The following is a 20,444-nucleotide window of genomic DNA, read 5'->3' on the forward strand; positions in this document are numbered from 1 at the left end:
TCTAGATTAGTTCCTTGGGAGGTCTAGTTTCCAAAATGGGGTCACCTTTGGGGGAGCTCCAATGTTTAGGCACACAGGGGCTCTCCAAACGCGACATGGTGTCCGCTAACGATTGGAGCTAATTTTTAATTCAAAAGTCAAATGGCGCTCCTTTCCTTCCGAGCCGTGCTGTGTGCCCAAACAGTGGTTTACCCCCACATGTGAGGTATCGGTCTATTCAGGAGAAATTGCCCAACAAATTTTAGGATCCATTTTATCCTGTAGCCCATGTGAAAATGAAAAAATTGAGGCTAAAATAATTTTTTTGTGGAAAAAAAAAAAAGTACTTTTTCATTTTTACAGATCAATTTGTGAAGCACCTGGGGGTTCAAAGTGCTCACTATGCATCTAGATAAGTTCCTTGGGGTGTCTAGTTTCCAAAATGGGGTCACTTGTGGGGGAGCTCCAATACTTAGGCACACAGGGGCTCTCCAAACGCGACATGGTGTCCGCTAACGATTGGAGCCAGTTTTTCATTCAAAAAGTCAAATGGCGCTCCTTCCCTTCCAAGCCCTGTCGTGCGCCCAAACAGTGGTTTCTCCCCCCCCCCACATATGGGGTATCGGCGTACTCAGGACAAATTGTACAATAACTTTCGGGGTCCAGTTTCTCCTTTTACCCTTAGAAAAATTAAAAAAATTGTTACTAATGGATCATTTTTGTGACTAAAAAGTGAAATGTTCATTTTTTTTCTTCCATGTTGCTTCTGCTGCTGTGAAGCACCTGAAGGGTTAATTAACTTCTTGAATGTGGTTTTGAGCACCTTGAGGGGTGCAGTTTTTAGAATGTTGTCACTTTGGGGTATTTTCAGCCATATAGAACCCTCAAACTGACTTCAAATGTGAGGTGGTCCCTAAAAAAAATGGTCTTGTAAATTTTGCTGTAAAAATGAGAAATCGCCGGTCAAATTTTTACCCTTAAAGCTGTGTGCACACGTTGCTGATTTTTCGCTTTTTTTTGCGATAAAAACGCTATAAAACTGCAAAAAAACAGCATACAATATGCATCCTATCATATAGAATGAATTCCGCAATTTTTGTGCACATGAAAAAAACGTATCGCGGTAAAAAACGCAGCATGTTCATTAATTTTGCGGGGGGGGGGGGGGGTTTGCGGATTTCCCACTATAAAATGCATTGGGAAATGTCCGGAAAAAAACGCGGCAAAAACGCATGCAGATTTCTTGCAGAAAATTTCAGGTTTTTCTCAGGGGTAACGTTTCTCCTTATGGAGAGTGACATACCAGCTGGCTTGTCAAGGTAAGGAGGCTTATTCGCCGTGCAATGCTCCTCTGGGAATTTAAATATGCAAATTGCCTCTGCTGAAAAAAAGAGGACTTAACGCTATAGCGCCACCTATTGGAAGTAGCGATCCTACAAGTCACAATCAACCCTTTAACGAGTCGTGCAATATGATTTAGGATAAAAGCCAAATCAGTATCTCAATGAGATATTGAAAAGTAATGTGGGACAGTTGTATTCTCATTCACTCTCAACAATGATTGTGCGCTTCAGGGTTGTTATCATTAATATGAAATAATGTTATTAGGAGATTGCATCGTGGCTGGAGATGCGCCACTGTGCCTCTACCCTACTGTGGCTAAGGCACCATTGTGCATGAGCTGTGAGGTGGCCAGGGTGCTAAGTCAGAGCGGCAGCCCCTTCGTTCTCAGGATTAGTAAGGACCTGAAGTTGGGATCCCTACTTACCAATGTTATGATTTCAGAAAATAAAGCATTATGCATTGTATAATGAAAGATTGAGCAGTCTGAGGACCTCCTGAAGCAACATCTGCATTGTGCAGCCGGGGCGCTGAGCAATTCACACTGCAATAGGTGAAATACAGGTGCTGCTCACAAAATTAGAATATCATCAAAAAGTTAATTTATTTCAGCTCTTCAATACAAAAAGTGAAACTCATATATTATATAGTCATTACAAACAGAGTGATCTATTTCAAGTGTTTATTTCTGTTAATGATTATGGCTTACAGCCAATGAAAACCCAAAAGTCATTATCTCAGTAAATTTGAATAATTAACAAAAAACACCTGCAAAGGCTTCCTAAGTGTTTAAAAGGGTCCCTTAGTCAGTTTCAGTAGCTCTACAATCATGGGGAAGACTGCTGACTTGACAGATGTCCATAAGGCAGTCATTGACACACTCCACAAGGAGGGTAAGCCACAAAAGGTCATTGCTAAAGAAGCTGGCTGTTCACCAATAGACAACGCCAGGAGCGTCTTACCTGGGCCAAGGGGAAAAAGAACTGGACTGTTGCTCAGTGGTTCAAGGTGTTGTTTTCAGATGAAAGTAAATTTTGCATTTCATTTGGAAATCAAAGGTCCCAGAGTCTGGAGGAAGAGTGGAGAGGCCACAATCCAAGCTGCTTAAGGTCTGGTGTGAAGTTTCCACAATCAGTGATGGTTTGGGGAGCCATGTCAACTGGTGTAGGTCCACTCTGTTTTATGAAGACCAAAGTCAGAGCAGCCGTCTACCAGGAAAAGTTTAGAGCACTTCATACTTCCCTCTGCTGACAAGCTTTTTGGAGATGGAAATTCCATTCTCCAGCAGGACCTGGCACCTGTCCACACTGCCAAAAGTGCCAATACCTGGTTTAATAACAGTATCACTGTGCTTGATTGGCCAGCAAACTCACCTGACCTTAACACCATATAGAATCTATAGGGTATTGTCAAGAGGAAGATAAGAGACACCAGACCCAACAAAGCAGATGAGCTGAAGGCTGCTATCAAAGCAACCTGGGCTTCCTTAACACCTCAGCAGTGCCGCAGGCTGATCGCCTCCATGCCACGCCGCATTGATGCAAAAAAAAGCCCCGACCAAGTATTGAGTGCAGTTACTGAACATACATTTCAAGTAGGCCAACATTTTGGATTTTAAAATCATTTTTCAAGCTGGTGTTATAAAGTATTCTAATTTACTGAGATAATAACTTTTGGTTTTTCATTGTCTGTAAGCCATAATCATCAACATTAACAGAAATAATAGATCACTGTTCGTATTGAGTTTCACTTTTTGTATTGAAGAACTGAAATAAATTAACTTTTTGATATTCTAATTTAGTGAGAAGCACCTGTACATCTACAGCGTAAATTGACATAAAGCAGATCGCAAACCTGCTGCTCTCAGCAGTTTATCCTGTGGATATTTTCCAGCATGTGCATGATTTGCTAAAATCTCATATACTATATATACATCATTGTAAAATGCAGCGGATCTGGTTGGTCGGGTGATTATTAATTTGTCTGCATTTGTACGATGGTTTAGTACTGTGTGCAGTGAGCAGCCTCTGCAGACCTCGTGTATGGCTGCTGACCCTCCACGTTCCCCTTCTGCGTCCTCGTCTGCCCGCAGTGTCCAGGCTGTGATGTCCGCTCGCTCCACAAAGCTCACGGTGCATGTTGTGCTATGTATCAGATTAATTGTGGCAGCCTCATTGTCTACATTTGCTTGGCTTCTCTAACCCTTTTATGTTGCTGGCTTTGTTTTTTGTGTTGCTGAGTTTATCCATATATTTTCTCACCTGCCATGTCTTAGGGCACTTGGAGTACCAATAATACAGTGAGCCCACCTTCCTGGTCAGCTGATGGCTCAGAGGGTTGGGACATTTTTAAGTCCAGACAGCTTCCCGGCAGTCCCTATTGGAGCATCAAAGTGGTAAATAAGTTGCATTTCTACTTCTATGTCCTTTTACTTTCCTTATTGTGTTGTCTGTAGAAAGAGCGCAGTGTCTTCCTCCAGCTTTCAGGATCTTACACCTCCATTCTGTGCAGTCTTGCAAGCTTTAGCCATGTTGCCTGAATGTCTTCAGATTTCCTTTAACTGCCTTTTAAATGCTTTTCTAATGCAGCTTTTTATGTCTTTGCTTTGATAGCTAAAATAAATGTATCGTTGTATTTTTCATTTTCTGTTAAATGGATTTTTTTGTTGTTGTTTTGATCAGTCTGTGATCTCTGTACAAGCTTGGCACTATGGAAGTGTATGTTCACATGTTGCGTTTTTGCCAGGGCTGTGGAGTTGGCAAGCCAAACCACCGACTCAGACTCCTCAGTTTCCCTGACTCCGCAGCCCTGGTCACTACTGAGCATGTACATAAAGTGCAGCACAGATTCATCTCACCTATGACCCCACAGCCCTGGTCACTACTGAGCATGTGCATAAAGTGCAGCACAGATTCATCTCACCTATGACCCCACAGCCCTGGTCACTGCTGAGCATGTGCATAAAGTGCAGCACAGGTTCATCTCACCTATGACTCCGCAGCGCTGGTCACTACTGAGCATGTGCATAAAGTGCAGCACAGATTCAATTCTCCACTAAAAGTCGCGATCCTTACATCAGGAACAAAACAGACATTTATAAGACATTTCATAACTTTTCCAAATTCTTATGAAAAACATTTACAGCACATCCTACATTGTACTACTGTATCCAATTTATTATGTATTTTTGGAGTTCATTGGGTCTATTTTATACCAACTCCACCAAAATGGACACCAACTCCACTGTTGTCACTGCGCTTTTTTATGCATGTTTTAAGCTGTATTTTAACTGTACTAGTGTTTTACATTAAAAAGCTATCAGATTTCAGAAACATGCATTGTTTTTTTTCCTGATTGATTTGGAAAACTGTGGTTTTGAAAACTGCAGCACGTCACTTCTTTCAGCATTTTTTCCAGTGTTTTTTTTTTCACCCATGGAAAGCAATAAGTCAAAAAACAATGCAGGTATCAGGTTTTGGTGAAAAAACCTTAAGGGTTATGTGTCCACGTTCAGGATTGCATCAGGATTTGGTCAGGATTTTCCATCAGTATTTGTAAGCCAAAACCAGGAGTGGGTGATAAATGCAGAAGTGGAGCATATGTTTCTATTATACTTTTCCTCTAATTGTTCCACTCCTGGTTTTGGCTTACAAATACTGATGGAAAATCCTGACCAAATCCTGATGCAATCCTGAACGTGGACACATACCCTTAGGAAGTAGCATCATGTTTTTTGGGGAGGGAGGGGGGGGCACTAAACTTTATCAAAATGCACAAGAAAAATAAAAACACAGCAAAACCTGCTTTTTTTGTAAGCAGCTTCTTTACTGCCAAAAGAGCAGGTTTTGCCTGCAGAAAAAAATGCAACGTGTGAACCTAGCCTAACAGTGTATTAGCTCAGTATCACGTAGAGCTTTTCATATCCTAAAAACTCTCATCTAACATATTTGGTAAGCAAGTACTGTTTTCTGGGATCATGGACTTTAAAGTGATAAACTATGTTCACACGTGTTTTTGCTGCATTTTTTAGTGCAAATTTTAAGCTGCGTTTTAGCTGCTTTCAAAAAGCGGATTTTTCGGAGTTTTTACTACGTTTTTGCTGTCTCTTGTGCATGTTGATGAAGGTTAGTGGCCTAAAAAAAAGCCCGATTTAGCTTCTTTAGGTTTTTGCACCAAAAACGCAGCAAAAACTGATACCCGCATTTTTTGCTGCGTTTTTGCCCTTGCCCATTGTTTCGTATGGGTGAAAAAAGCCGTAAATACGCAGAAAAAAACGCTGAAAAGCAGTTTTTCCAAATCAGTCAGGAAAATAAAACCAAAGTGTGTGCCTGAGACTTCTGAAATCTGATCGACTTTGGTGGTACTGCATAACGCAGCTTAACATTTGCATAAAAAAAAAAGCTGCAAGAAACGCAATGTGTAAACATAACGCAAGGTTTTTTTGCTTTAAAAAAAAATGTTTCACGAGGTGCCTTTTTAAAAAAAATTAAAAACTAATTAATTAAAAAAAAAAAAAAAGTCTCTGCCGCTGCTTCCAATGTTTGTGTTTGTCTGCATCGTTGACAGCGCTGCAGCCAATCTGTGAGCTCGGCAGCTCTGAGCAACTCGTGGTGATCACATGGGCAGAGCCGCAGACCTCACTTATTGACTGCAGGGCTGTGCACAATGATGTCTACAGACCCCCGGGAGCAGCGACTGAAACTCTGCGCTGACCTCGGTAGGGTGGTTGATGAAAGCACCGTTTATTTTAACAAACCGCAGCCACGGTACAAAGGTTTTCTGAAGCTGGAAACCCCCTGTAAAGATGCTTCAGGCCCATAGTGGACGTGACTAACGCAGACCATACAATTTAGATGACCTATGCGGAGTACTGCAGCTTATCTCCCCAGTGGGTAGCCCATCAGTATCTGGACACTGTCCCCCTACACAGGACTAATTGAACGTATGAAAACCGGACCACATGAAATTAAGATAATAACTAATGTCTTCCTGAAAATATTCTCCATGTATACTATTAAAAAAGAAAAACAAGTGGAACGGATCCACCTCCGGTCCTCTATCACTGTGTTTTCCCACCACTTTCCTCTTTCTCTGTCTGATGAGTCAATATAAGTAAAAGTCTGAGAAGTCCTGAAACAGAATAATGAAATCTCCCTCCTCTGAACTACACATCTGACTGCAGAATGCAGGCTGTCACTTACTGCGGTCTGTATTCTGTCATTGAGACAGTGTGCTAAGGGCGCTGAATATATGAATGCAGATCACCAGAACTAGAAGTGCTGGGGGAGCAGCGCTCTTCTGTCTGCAGACTGGTGACTGTATCTGCACAAGGTGCAATGTACCTACAAGCTGATTATCTTATGCATAGCTCTCAGTGCTGTGACATACAGGGAATTGCTGATAGATTTCACTGCTCGCTCGGTGCTGTCCTGTTGCTCTTTAGTCTGGTTAGAGTAATATCATTGCTTCGTGGCAATGTTGTACTCCTGAAAGTGTTCTTCTCCCTTAGAACTACTGTATCTTGACCTTTTTCAATTTTTTTAATTAACATTTCCAAGATGTGTTAATTGAAGCTTCTGAGTTTTCCTGCTTCTTACAGGCTGTGAAATCTATAACTTATCTGCAAACAGCATTAGAAATAGTAATATCTTAAGTCTCTAGGAAGGTCCCATATTTTGTCTTACAAGAGGATGCAGTAACTTGGATTTCTACTTTTCTCATGATCTCCACAGTAGGCCATATATTAAAGAAGAGATCTGTGTCTTATGTTTTTACCGTGATTTAACTGTAGAAATACTCATTTCTTTTGTTGTTTTTACAGGGTCGTGGATCAGGATTTCCTAGGAGGAGACCTAGAGGGTCTGGTCTGTCCGGCCGTGGGGGAAGAGGTCGTTCCAAATTAAAAGCTCCCATAGGCAACTTCATATTTCCAGGGGTATTGTATGCACAATTATTTCATGTTGACAGTTGTATTATCGGTCACGTTGGTGGCCACCGGACCAGACCAGTGGGAACCGCTTGTCTCCCGGCATCCACGGCTCTTTTGATGGCCTGGCATCGTGTGTCGTGCATCATGCCGCAATGGCCAGCTAATGAAAAGAGCCACGAATACCATCAGGGAGGTAGTTCTCAGGGCTCCCATCCTGACCACAGATTAATGGTGTGGCCAATCTATCGGGTCCTGCAGATCAATTCACACCCACTCTAGTGATTGTCTTCACTTGGTTAATTATTTTACTTGTAATGATCTTATTCACCGCCAGCACAAAGTTCCTCAAGAAGCCTTACATAAGGGACGTTTCATATGCCTGCCCCGATCATTATGCCACCTGGAGCAACTGATGGGATATTTTTTAAAAGACACCCACCTAATAAATATTGCATATAATTTGGGCTATTACAGTGTCAGTCATTTACATTTGCACCAGCTAACAACCAGCCTAACTTTGATACAAATTTGTCATTTTTCTGTTAAAAAAAATAAAGTGACTAATGTTGGCACAAAGTTTTAGAAAGGCATCAAACTTTCGGGCAAGTGTGGATCGTAGAAAAATTCCAGCTGTAAATGTTTTCTTCAGACACCATTATAATCGGCAAGCTTCACCTCTGCATTGTGGCCTCCATCATGTAGCACTGTTAAATCCTCTAGGTTTTGGACACGTCAGTAGACCCCATTGTAACCGAACGGGGTGCGGCCAGCACAGGAGTTGTACGACGGATCGGGCAATGTTATTTTTTTAATAACAGAAATCACAGAACAGATGCCAAATACTTGTTGGAAATTGCGGCAATATTTCTGAGCGTTGTGTTGTTTCTTTAGATAACCACGATTGATCTTTCATCATACAAGGAGGAAGAAGAGACCTCGATGCACAACACAGTGGTTTTATTTTCCACAACCGACAAGTTCACCTTACATCAGGTAAGCACAGTTTTATTAGTTTTTCAGTAAACAAAGCAGAAATCTAAACTTCACAGCAATTGCCTCATCAGTCCACCCTAGTTATGCAACCAGTGAACAAACTGCATATACGTGCCATACTCGGAAGCATTGACTATATAATGCATCTCCGGGATCCACTGTGACATACAGCATTAGATGGGCATGTGTGAGTGTCTACTAGTGATGAGCAAACGTGCTGTGATAAGGTGTTATCTGAGCATTCTCGGGTGCTGAGGGTGTCTTCAGTGTGCTTGAATAATATGTTTGAGTCCCCGCTCCTGCATGTCTCCCGGCTGTTAGACCGCCGCAACACATGCAGGGACTGCTGCTTGGTTAGGCAGTCCCCACATATGTCTAACAGCCGTGAGACATGCAGCTTTGGTTACTCGAACATATTTTTCGAGCATGCTGAAGGCACTCTTATTAGTACATGAGCATGCTCGGATAACAACTTATCCAAGCATGTTCCCTCATCACTAATGTATACGTCTCCATTAGTGACCCCTGATCCTGCTCTCCAAGGAGGAGACTTCCTGTATTTAAGGAGGTTGTCACTCGATTTATGCTACCTAAACCATGGGCAGCAGGAATCAGATCCCTGCTGCGCAACTGCAGCCAGGTATGATTTATCTCCGAAATGCATAAAAATTGATATTAGTGGTTTTAAAGTGTAACCCAAATAGAAAATGTAGATACACCACTCCGTCCTAAAGAGAACGTGTCACTTGCTTAAAAAAATGGTTACGTACCTTGTAAAAATCCTTGTGCTCCACTTTCTGCATTTTTTTTTTCCATTTTGTGCTGTTGCTCCATTGCAGTCATATTTGTTTGTTGCTTTAGCAGCTAAGTATGTGAAATCTCCATTTGTAATGCGACTGTGCATTTCATCAGTCTTTGATTTGAGGCATGAGCTTTCACCCCTCTCTCCCAGATGCTGCCAATCACAAATCAGCAGCTGATCCAAAGTCTAGCAGTCTGTCTCTTCTGAGCTGTGATTGGCAGTATCTGGGAGGGAAGGGTAAATCTCTCTCCCCCAACGATGTCTCTGAAGGTAGGCCCAGATACACTATAAGCAGAGATTTCACATACTGACCTCTCCACTAGCAGACATAAAAATGCCAGATATGTGGAATTCTTTTTTTCGCAAAAATTAAATTTTTAGTGTTTAACTTTTTTTTATTTTTTCTTCTTTGATGCACAATCTTACACAGGGACAGGAGATCATCACACACCTCTCTCCTGTACCCCCTGCCTGACGGCTCCCTCGCAGTTCCCCCTCAGCTCTTTACCACTGCCTAAAGTCATTCTCCGGCTGGATCCCAGCTGCAGAAGAGATCGTCACGATCCAGACCATGATATCACGTGATAAAGTCCGGAGTGTCAGCTGCTGCAGAAAACTACAGCTCTCACTTCAACTTGTGATATCTCAAGGCTGAGTCAGACCAAATTTCTTTTGCGGCTTTGATCCAGGTTAACATGTGGCCCAAATTTAGCCAGGACGTATCTCGTACCTCTTTGACTGATTGCCCACCCTGCAAAGACATATGAAATACATCCTTGGCAGGGAAAGGGTTAAGGTACAGCTTTTCCCGAAAACCTCTTCTGACATGTAAAAAGATGTCTGTGGTTGGAAGTTAGAAACGCACTGCCCAGGGTACCCGATGGAATAACGGCAAAGGGGCGCCCACGATCCTGGGCAAGTCCTGATCTGTGGTCAGAATCTCCCTGTTCTTGCAGTAGCACTGCATGCACTTTAGGCTACGTTCACATTTGCGTTGTTGGGCGCAGCGTCGGCGACGCAACCAACAACGCATGTACACAATGCAGCGTTTTGCGACGCATGTGTTGTCATAAGATAGTAAAGATCAGGAGTTTCGGCGCAGGGAAAACGCTACAAGTAGCGTCCTCTGCGCCCTGTCTTGTGCGTCAATATGACGCATGCGTCGTAAAACTCATTACAACGCATACCGGCGCATGTCCATGCGCCCCCCATGTTAAAGATAGGGACGCATGACGCATGCGTCGGTATCTGTCGACGACGCTGTGCCCAACAACGCAAATGTGAACATAGCCTTACATGTCAGACAATGCTTTAAGGCTTTTCAGCTGCATTCACACGTTGTGACCATGATGTGCATGGTTTATTTTTGCCACAGCAAAATGCTCAATTTGTTGCAATTTAAAAAAAATGGCTGCTAAAAATGGTACAGGTGTTACACTTGCAGCCAAAAACGCACTGTGTGCACGCAGCCATACTTTAATGAAAAATATCTCTTAATAAATAAGCCTATTTTATGTGTGATCTGGCTGTATTTGGTAGTAAATGAGTGATTCCCCCCTTTAAGTCAATCTATGTTTTCCTGCTTTTGGAGTTGCAGCATGTAATAGTCTTGATTGTGTTGTCTCGCAGGATATGTGCGTTGTTTGCGGTAGTTTTGGAAAAGGTGCAGAAGGAAGATTACTTGCTTGCTCTCAGTGCGGGCAATGTTATCATCCGTACTGTGTCAGTATTAAGGTAAGTGCACGGAAGTGGTTTTCTTTTACTCTATAAAGGGGCTGACTGGGACTTTAACGTTGATGGCCTATCAATGTGTGATCGGTGGGTGTGCGACACTCTGCACCCCCCCCAGATCAGCGTTTCCTGGAGTCGGCGGCGGCCAGAACTGCTTAGTTGCAGAGCTGCTCAGCTCAGTCAGTAGACAAGTGTTTGTGGCCAGGTACTGTATATCTACATCGCCAACTATTGATTCATTGAGGCGGTGGAGGTGCAGTACCTGGCCGCGGCCGCTGTACTGTTGACAAAGCTCGGCAGTTCTGGTCGGTACTGGGAACAGCGGCTCAGCAGGAGTGGCGGGTGCTACACCTCCACCCATCAGACATTTATGGTCTGTCCATATTAAAGTCCCCGACAACCCCTTTAAGCTCATTCTCCAGAGATTGGAAATCTAGTGCAACAGAGATTCCTCTATTCCTCTATTTATACCTTTCCTACAATGTTTTGTTTCCTGCTTATGGGGATGTTTCTATATTATTTACTTATTGAGCCCTAATGGAAGTGCATAGTTTAGTGCCTTCCACAATCGAAGGTTAACCATTTCATTTGCTGTTTTTTCTACTCTTGTTGTGTATCAATAAATCTCCAGATTACTAAAGTCATCCTTCGCAAAGGTTGGAGGTGCTTGGAGTGCACAGTGTGTGAGGCCTGTGGTAAGGCCACCGATCCCGGCCGCCTGCTGCTCTGTGATGACTGTGACATTAGCTACCATACATACTGCCTGGATCCGCCATTACAAACTGTCCCCAAGGGAGGCTGGAAGTGTAAATGGTGAGCTTTATCTGTCATGTATTCACCTCTCATTTATTTTTGTGTCTGTTTACTTAATGTGTACCTTCATTTTCTCCATTTCAGAGCAGTAAATTCCCTAATCCCTCTAAACCAGCCATACTGGTTAAATGGTAACTGCAGCCTCTACTAGGGGGAACGTTGCTCCATCTGGATTTACTAACATTATAGTGGCTCTTAGTCTTTGTTTAGGTGGAGGGAAGCTGAGGATTCGTTCTCTGTCCATGCAGATGGATGAGTACCTCTATGCTAAAAAAAAAAAAATATTTCAAGGGGAACACAGGATGAATGGGAGTCCAGGAAGTTAGGCCTCCATCGACGATGGTGTTGGCATATCCTAGCGATAGTCACTTTGTAACCCTTTAGTAAATATACGGCTTTCCCTTGCAGGTGTGTATCCTGTAACAACTGCAAAGCCATCACTCCGGGTCTGCGATGCGAGTGGCAGAATAACTATACCCAGTGTGCACCTTGTGCGAGCCTGTCCACCTGCCCTGTATGTGCCCAGAACTACATAGAGGATGAGGTTATTATTCAGTGTCGGCAGTGCGATAGGTAAGTGCTGACACACACCTTAGTCTATGGGTTTTTTGTTTGCTTTTTGCATCGTATTTTCGACTGCTAATGATGATACATTCTAGGTGGTCTCATGGTGCTTGCCAGACCCTACACACAGAAGCTGAAGTTGAACGTGCAGCTGACAGTGGATTTGATTGTGCGATGTGTAAGCCGTTTGCAGTACCAGCTCCAGGTATGATCGATATGTACTGGCTAAGTTATTATGTATAACGTGTGGCCAGCTTTACTGCCTCGTGCAAGCCACAGTAATGGCTACCTGTAATACAGAAACCCCAGTTATGGAAGGTGAAGGGGAACCTGCTGAAAATGGTATCTGATCTGCAGGATGATTTAGCGCGAGAGTAGCTCATCAGATTCATAGGCATCTTTGTGGGGAAAGTTTTAGTAAGGCTATGTGCACGCGTTGAGTAAATTTCTGCAGCCCTTAGCAGGAAAATGCATCTTCAAAGACCCACGTTTTCGCGGCTTTTTTTGCCTGTGTTTTTGAATGATGTGAGTGAAGTCATTGGTGAAAAACACACTGAGAATTGACATGCAGCAGATTATTTTCTGCACCAAATCTGCAAGTCAAAAATACTTAATATGTAGATGACACTTCAGATTTCTTATTCACTTTGCTGGCATTAGGTCTTGCTTCAGGTTTTTTAACAAATCTGCGCTGAAAGAAACGTGCCCAAAACACGGCAAAAACCTTAACGTGTGCACACAGCCTAAAACTTACATTTTACTTAGTGAGATCCCTGGTGTTTATGCATATGAGTCCAGTGGGTGGTCTTACTAGTGATTGACAGTCTTCCCTGTATGCATACAGTGATATGTCAATCAGTAGCAGACCCATTGATCAGTCTGTACCCTGCTGTTCACAGATCAGATTGCTTGTACAATGTGACAGGTTCCCTTTCAAAACACAGGTTGGCTTTGAGGTTATCCTAACATACTCAGAAACAAAACTCTTTAAAATATTGAAGGGGTTGGGGTTGTCCAAAATAAGGAAAAAGTTTGTAATGGGCAGCAATACATGTAAAATAATGAAATCTATGTATTCACCTTTTCACTCCTGAAGTGCAAAGGACGGGTCACTGTGGTCCTTGCTTGTCATTTGTTTAAATTGGCTGAAGATATCACAGCCCATATACCCCATGTCTGCAGCGAATCACTGGCTGTATATACCCCACGTCTGCAGCGAATCACTGGCTGTGTATACCCCACGTCTGCAGCGAATCACTGGCTGTGTATACCCCACGTCTGCAGCGAATCACTGGCTGTATATACCCCACGTCTGCAACCAATCACTGGCTGTATATACCCCACGTCTGCAACCAATCACTGGCTGTATATACCCCATGTCTGCAGCCAGTCACTGGCTGTATATACCCCACGTCTGCAGCGAATCACTGGCTGTATATACCCCACGTCTGCAGCCAGTCACTGGCTGTGTATACCCCACGTCTGCAGCGAATCACTGGCTGTATATACCTCACGTCTGCAACCAATCACTGGCTGTATATACCCCACGTCTGCACCTAATCACTGGCTATATATGGCCCACGTCTGCAGCCAATCACTGGCTGTATATACCCCACGTCTGCAGCCAATTACTAGCTGTGTATAGCCCATGTCTGCAGCCAATTACTGGCTGTGTATAACCCACGTCTGCAGCGAATCACTGGCTGTATATACCCCACGTCTGCAGCTAATCACTGGCTGTATATACCCCACGTCTGCAGCTAATCACTGGCTGTATATACCCCACGTCTGCAGCCACTCACTGGCTGTATATACCCCACGTCTGCAGCCAATCACTGGCTGTATATACCCCACGTCTGCAGCCAATTACCGTATTTTTCCGACTATAAGACGCACTTTTTTTCCTCCAAATTTGGGAGGAAAGTGTGGGTGCGTCTTATAGTACGGATATAGCATGTGGGGAGGGGGGCAGCAGCGAGTGGGATCGCAATGATATCCCACTTCAGGATGTCCCCGCTGCCCGGAATCAGCTGCTGTGGAAACCACATGGCCCCGCTGATTAAGTGCAGTGAATATTTATTAGCTGCTCCCCGCCCACCGATCAGGTGAGCGGGGAGCAGCAAATGAATACTGCACTTAATCAGCGACACACAGTTTCCCCAGCACTGATTCCGGGGAGAATCTGTGTGTCCGGGGGAGGAGGCAGCAGCAGCAGGGGCCAGGAGATCGCGGTCTACCTGCCTGTGCTGGACGAGTGCTGTGCAGGAGGACCTGTGTAATGTCAGGAGTGGGCGGGCTGGAGCATCACATGGCAGCTCAGAGCCCTCCCTCTTCTGACATCATCACAGGTCCTTCAGACTCCCACCTAGAATCTGCAGCTTCCTCTTATGTCCTGCGCTGTGGAAAGGCAACAACAACAGAGAGGGCTCTGTGTGTGTGCAGCCATGGGATGCTCCAGCTTTTACCTCACCACAGTGTGGCTGGCTCCCACAATTAAGAGGTCAGTCTTTACAAAACACAATAAAGCACTCTGCCACTCCTTTGGTGAACTATAACTCCCAGCATGTCATAGGATCTGCAGGACATGCTGGGAGTTATAGTTCTCCCATGGGATTTTAAAGCAGCACTCCAGTGTTATTTTGCAGTGCTGGAGTGGTGCTTTCACTATAAGCCCTGTGCACCCATTCTTAGGGCTCATTTCCACATGCGAGGCACACGTCCGTATCTCGCATGTGGAAACCAAGCTGTGGAGCCGGCACTCCAGAGCGGAGCATGCGGCCGCATAGGAACACATGGAGCTGCACGCTCCGCTCCAAAGTGCCGGCGCCACAGCTTGGTTTCCACATGCGAGATACGGACGTGTGCCTCGCATGTGGAAATGAGCCCTTATACTCACCCTCCAGCGTCTTCATATCGTACTTCACAGACACCACACTGGTCCCGCAGCTTCCAACATAACATACTATTATATATAATAACACCACATATAATAGTATGTTATTTATGTTATTAAATATTTTACCACATTTTTTTTTTTGCTTCAAATATTTTTTTCCCTATTTTCCACCTCTAAAACCTGGGTGCGCCTTATAGTCCGGTGCGTCCTATAGTCCGAAAAATACGGTACTAGCTGTGTATAGCCCATGTCTGTAGCCAATTACTGGCTGTGTATAACCCACGTCTGCAGCCAATCACTGGCTGTGTATACCCCACGTCTGCAGCTAGTCACTGGCTATATATGGCCCACGACTACAGCCACTCACTGGCTGTATATACCCCACGTCTGCAACCAATCACTGGCTGTATATACCCCACGTCTGCAGCCACTCACTGGCTGTATATACCCCACGTCTGCAGCCACTCACTGGCTGTATATACCCCACGTCTGCAGCCACTCACTGCCTGTATATACCCCACGTCTGCAGCCAATCACTGGCTGTATATACCCCACGTCTGCAGCCACTCACTGGCTGTATATACCCCACGTCTGCAGCCACTCATGAGCTGTATATACCCCACGTCTGCAGCCACTCACTGCCTGTATATACCCCACGTCTGCAGCCAATCACTGGCTGTATATACCCCACGTCTGCAGCCAATCACTGGCTGTATATACCCCACGTCTGCAGCCAATTACTAGCTGTGTATAGCCCACGTCTGCAGCCAATTACTGGCTGTATATACCCCATGTCTGGAGCCAATCACTGGCTGTTTATACCCCACGTCTGAAACCAATCACTGGCTGTATATACCCCATGTCTGCAGCCAATCACTAGCTGTATATACCCCATGTCTACAGCCAATCACTGGCTGTGTATACCCCACGTCTGCAGCCAATTTCTGGCTGTATATACCCAACGTCTGCAGCCAATCACTGGCTGTATATACCCCACGTCTGCAGCCAATCACTGGCTGTATATGGCCCACGTCTGCAGCCAGTCACTGGCTGTATATGGCCCACGTCTGCAGCCAGTCACTGGCTGTATATACCCCACGTCTGCAGCCAATCACTGGCTGTATAAACCCCACGTCTGCAACCAATCACTGGCTGTATATACCCCACGTCTGCAGCTAATCACTGGCTGTATATACCCCACGTCTGCAGCCACTCATGAGCTGTATAAACCCCACGTCTGCAGCCAATCACTGGCTGTATATACCCCACGTCTGCAGCCAATCACTGGCTGTATATACCCCACGTCTGCAGCCAATCACTGGCTGTATAAACCCCACGTCTGCAGTCAATCACTGGCTGTATATGGCCCACGACTGCTGAGGACACTGACTGCAGCTGTCACGTGGTGTATCAGGGCTATGTAGTCTGCACATGAGCAGAGACCATCAGGGATGTGGTGCAGGAATGTCGGAAGTAACTGAGTATATATTACTTCATTTTTTATTTTTATTTTTACATATTTTTACTGCCAATTTATAACGTTTTCATTATCCTGATTAACGACTTTAAGGAAAACATGTGCCCAGAACTCTTCTGGGGTGGGATCACACACATTGGTGGAAATTTATCTCCCAAAAGGTGTCAGAATTTACACAAAATGTCTTTTGTGACTTGCACCATATTTGTGTGTTAGACCGTTCCTGCTCTCTGCCCAACAAGCAGACATGGCTTCACTTTGGGCATGGGCCATGTGCGTGGCCGGCCATGTGACGCCACACGCCTAAATCGCCAAATTTCTGCTACAAACTAAGCCAACGAATAGGTGGTGTAAGCTTAGACTAAATGGTCTTAAAATATACCAGTTTTTAGTGCCAGAGCCACAGCTACATTTTAATTCTGCCCAAAGTTTACACTAATTGAATGAAGAAGTAGGCGGCATTGGTAAATCCGCCCCAGCATTTGTTTGTTAGGTGGCCACTGCAGTGTTTTTTATGCCATTTTTGATCCAGCTCCACAAGGGAACCGCAGGAAATAATCTTTGCTTTTGAAAACACTTGAGACTTTGGCTCTGAAATCTGCACCAAAAACTCCAGTGATATTTTTCAAAAACTGCTGTGTGTGAAACCAACCCTGCGAGAGTGTCAGCCGCATTATTCCTGGACAGTAATCCTGCATTTTAAGAATACTATAATGTCCCCTGTAGTATAAAGCGTAATATATTCTAAAGTTACTATTTTAGGATTTGTTTCCAGGAATCCCGTTTCTGGATATCTCTTGCTGTTTTAACCTCTTGAATACATCAGTTGTTTGCTCTCTAAAGCTAGAGTGTTTGTGTTCCTTTGAGATTATAAATTGTTGATTATTGTTTGTTTTTTTTTCTACATCATATAATGGTTTAATTGCCTTTGTTCTTGCTGCTTTTCCAACAGAAGAGTGTGAACCACCAATTGATGCTCAGATTGTTCCGAAGTTTAGAGAATATGGTACGTTTTGCTTTTGTGAGGTTATTTTATGATGCTATATAGCTTGATTTTTTTTCTTTAAATATTTAAAGGTAACCTTTCACTTAGTTTTGCTGTTATATACCATATCCACCACCCTTATGCTGTCATTAATGGCACTCCTGCAACCCTTTACTATCTGGCGGGGAACAGTTATATAATTGGTGCGAAGCGGTGCATTGCTTCAGACCAAGCTCTGCTCTTCGTCTGTCCCTATAATCGCTTCTCTCCTGACTTGATTGATTTGGCTACATACATATAGCGTATAGTTCCTAGAACTCCTCGATTTGCTTCCTATTTCTTGTGAGCCTACCACAAAGGTGATGATGGAATTATTACGGTGATTTATTTCCGTCTGGTGTGGTAACCCTAGATCTCGAAGACTTGGGCGACATTCACATGTCCATGTTACACGTCCTAGTACTACCTTTTTTTTTTTTTTTTTTTTTTTCTCGGACGGCACACTGACCCAAAGTTTCTTTGAACTATACACCAGTTTCAAACACAGATTTACGTCTCTGATCCGTGAGACTCTGTGCAAATCCTGAGCTCTTCCGTTTCGTAGATCAGACTACGTCACTAAATACTATAGGGATTCGTATAAAATGGAGGTCACCCAGAAGACAGACTTTGTACTTAAGTTTTCCATCCATGTTTAATCCGTTTTTAACTTATCCATTGATAAGTGAATGGAGAAAAATGTTCAGACCGTCTGCAACCTGCTTCAGTAGGGAAAAAGATGAGAAAATAATGGGAGCAACTAGAAGGAAGGACACCTGAGAAAAATATCGGTTCGCGTGATTGTAGCCTTATCCCAATCATGTTCATACTTTCTTGTTTTCCTGCAGATATTCTGAAAACCTTTACCCAGGATGGAGTGTGTTTAACCGAATCGGGGCTGTCACAGTTACAGAGCCTAACGATCACTGTACCGCGGAGGAGGCGATCAAAGCCAAAGCTGAAATTAAAAATCATCAACCAGAACAGTGTGGCCGTCCTTCAGACGCCGCCAGACCCGCAATCTGAGCATTCACGTGATGGGGAGATGGATGATAGTAGAGGTGATGTGTTTTCACTCATTATGAGCTATAGTGATTGGCAGATTTTAGTGTATCCATAGAGGACCAGTCATCAGGTCTCAAGTGGCTAGTTTAAGCTCTTATTTTATTCCCACTGCTTCTGAGTATTTTAAATAGCCTATTGGTCCAACAGATCTGGATACTTTTTATTTAGTGCTAATTTTTTATATTTACAAAGGGGGCGTTACTCACAAGATTCTATGAGAGCATGTCTTTAGGCTATCCTGCATTATTACCCTGTGACCCACACCCCTTTGATAAAAATATATACCGGTAATTAAAAAATCCTCTCTAGAACTATCTTTTTTTTTTTTTTTTTTTTTTTAATAAAATATTCAGAAGCTTTGGGAATAAAATAAGAGAAAAAAACCTAAACATTTTTGACTTGATGACAGGTTCTCTTTAAGGGTGGATTCAGATTTTGTGGTTGGGTCAAGCTCAGGATTTTCTTTAGCCTGAATCAGATCAGCGAATCACAATTGTTGGCAAAACTGATATTAAAATGCATCAGTCGCCATCGAGCTTTTACACCAGTTACTCCCTGGTGCTGGTCGAGCTTTGGATCAAAACATTACATCAAACTTGCCGCACTGGTCAGCAATGATGCACCAGCCAGGTGGGAACGATGTCATTGTGAACTATGGGGACTTTTTCTACATCACTTTCAAATTCAGTATACATAACTTTGTAGATGATGCAGGAATGTCCCGAAAACTGGCCTCGTCAAGCGCTGCGGTCAGTGGAGATGATGTAGGAATTCACATGGGAAAATGGATTTCAGAGCACCTTTCCACTTACTGCAGGAGGCATCTGGCTCCCTGTTCTCAAGATAAATGTACACCTGCATTTATTATACGTTTACCCTATGGATATGCCATGAGAACATTAGATGGGAATGCCCCTTAATCCCATATGACGTACTATCCCGTCGAGGTGACCTGGGACTTAATTCCTAGGGACGGGATAGCACGTCAAAGGCGATCGGCCGTGCTCACGGGGGAAGCGCAGCCAATCTCTGCCAGGTGTCAGCTGATTATTACAGCTGACATCCGGCACTCTGTGCCAGGAGCGGTCGCGGATCGCTCCCGGCAGATTAACCCTCAAACATGATCGCAGCGTCCCGGCGGCATAGGGAAGGATCGCGCAGGGAGGGGGCTCCCTGCATTCTTCCCTGAGACCCTCGGAACAACGCGATGTGATTGCGTTGTTCCGAGCGTCTCCTCCCTGCAGGCCCCGGATCCAAAATGGCCACGGGGCTCCTTCCGGGTCCTGCAGGGAGGTGGGTACAAGCGCCTGCTGAGAGCAGGCGCTGGCAAGCCTCCTGCAGTGTCTGTCAGATCGCTGATCTAACACAGTGCACTGCAAAATGTCAGATCAGCGATCTGACACTATAGCATGATGTCCCACCCTGGGACAAAGTAAAAAAGTAAAAAAAAAAATATATATATATCCTAAATAAAGAAAAAAAAGAAAATATTGTTCCCATAAATACATTTCTTTATCTAAATAATAAACAATAAATGTACACATATTTAGTATCGCTGCGTCCGTAAACACCCGACCTATAAAACTGTCCCACTAGTTAACCCCTTCAGTGAACACCACAAAAAAACAATGCTTTATCATACCGCCGAACAAAAAGTGGAATAACACGCGACCAAATAGACAGATATAAATAAACATGCTACCCCCCATAGAAATTCATGAATGGCTGGTTTTTGTTCCTTCTGCCTCACAAAAATCGGAATAAAAAGCGATCAAAAAATGTCATGTGCCCGGAAATGGTACCAATACAAAAGATAACTCATCCCGCAAA

At 43.9% G+C, this 20,444-nt stretch overlaps 1 protein-coding gene across 9 annotated transcripts in view; it reads left to right on the top strand.

Annotated features, from left to right (window-relative positions):
- Positions 1 to 20,444, top strand: part of KMT2C (lysine methyltransferase 2C) — a 302,911-nt gene that overhangs the window by 164,531 nt on the left and 117,936 nt on the right. For 7 of the 9 annotated variants that reach the window (XM_077268634.1, XM_077268636.1, XM_077268635.1 and 4 more), the window contains 9 exons: positions 3,596 to 3,715; positions 7,142 to 7,255; positions 8,141 to 8,242; positions 10,674 to 10,778; positions 11,407 to 11,588; positions 11,997 to 12,161; positions 12,248 to 12,357; positions 17,478 to 17,531; positions 18,398 to 18,610. In XM_077268634.1, the coding sequence (XP_077124749.1) occupies positions 3,596 to 3,715; positions 7,142 to 7,255; positions 8,141 to 8,242; positions 10,674 to 10,778; positions 11,407 to 11,588; positions 11,997 to 12,161; positions 12,248 to 12,357; positions 17,478 to 17,531; positions 18,398 to 18,610 (1,165 nt within the window). The remainder of the gene's footprint in view (positions 1 to 3,595; positions 3,716 to 7,141; positions 7,256 to 8,140; positions 8,243 to 10,673; positions 10,779 to 11,406; positions 11,589 to 11,996; positions 12,162 to 12,247; positions 12,358 to 17,477; positions 17,532 to 18,397; positions 18,611 to 20,444) is intronic. The other 2 variants (XM_077268639.1, XM_077268644.1) reach the window with 1 other exon arrangement.

The sequence above is a fragment of the Ranitomeya variabilis genome, chromosome 6 (genome assembly GCF_051348905.1).
Source record: "Ranitomeya variabilis isolate aRanVar5 chromosome 6, aRanVar5.hap1, whole genome shotgun sequence".
Classification (NCBI taxonomy): domain Eukaryota; kingdom Metazoa; phylum Chordata; class Amphibia; order Anura; family Dendrobatidae; genus Ranitomeya; species Ranitomeya variabilis.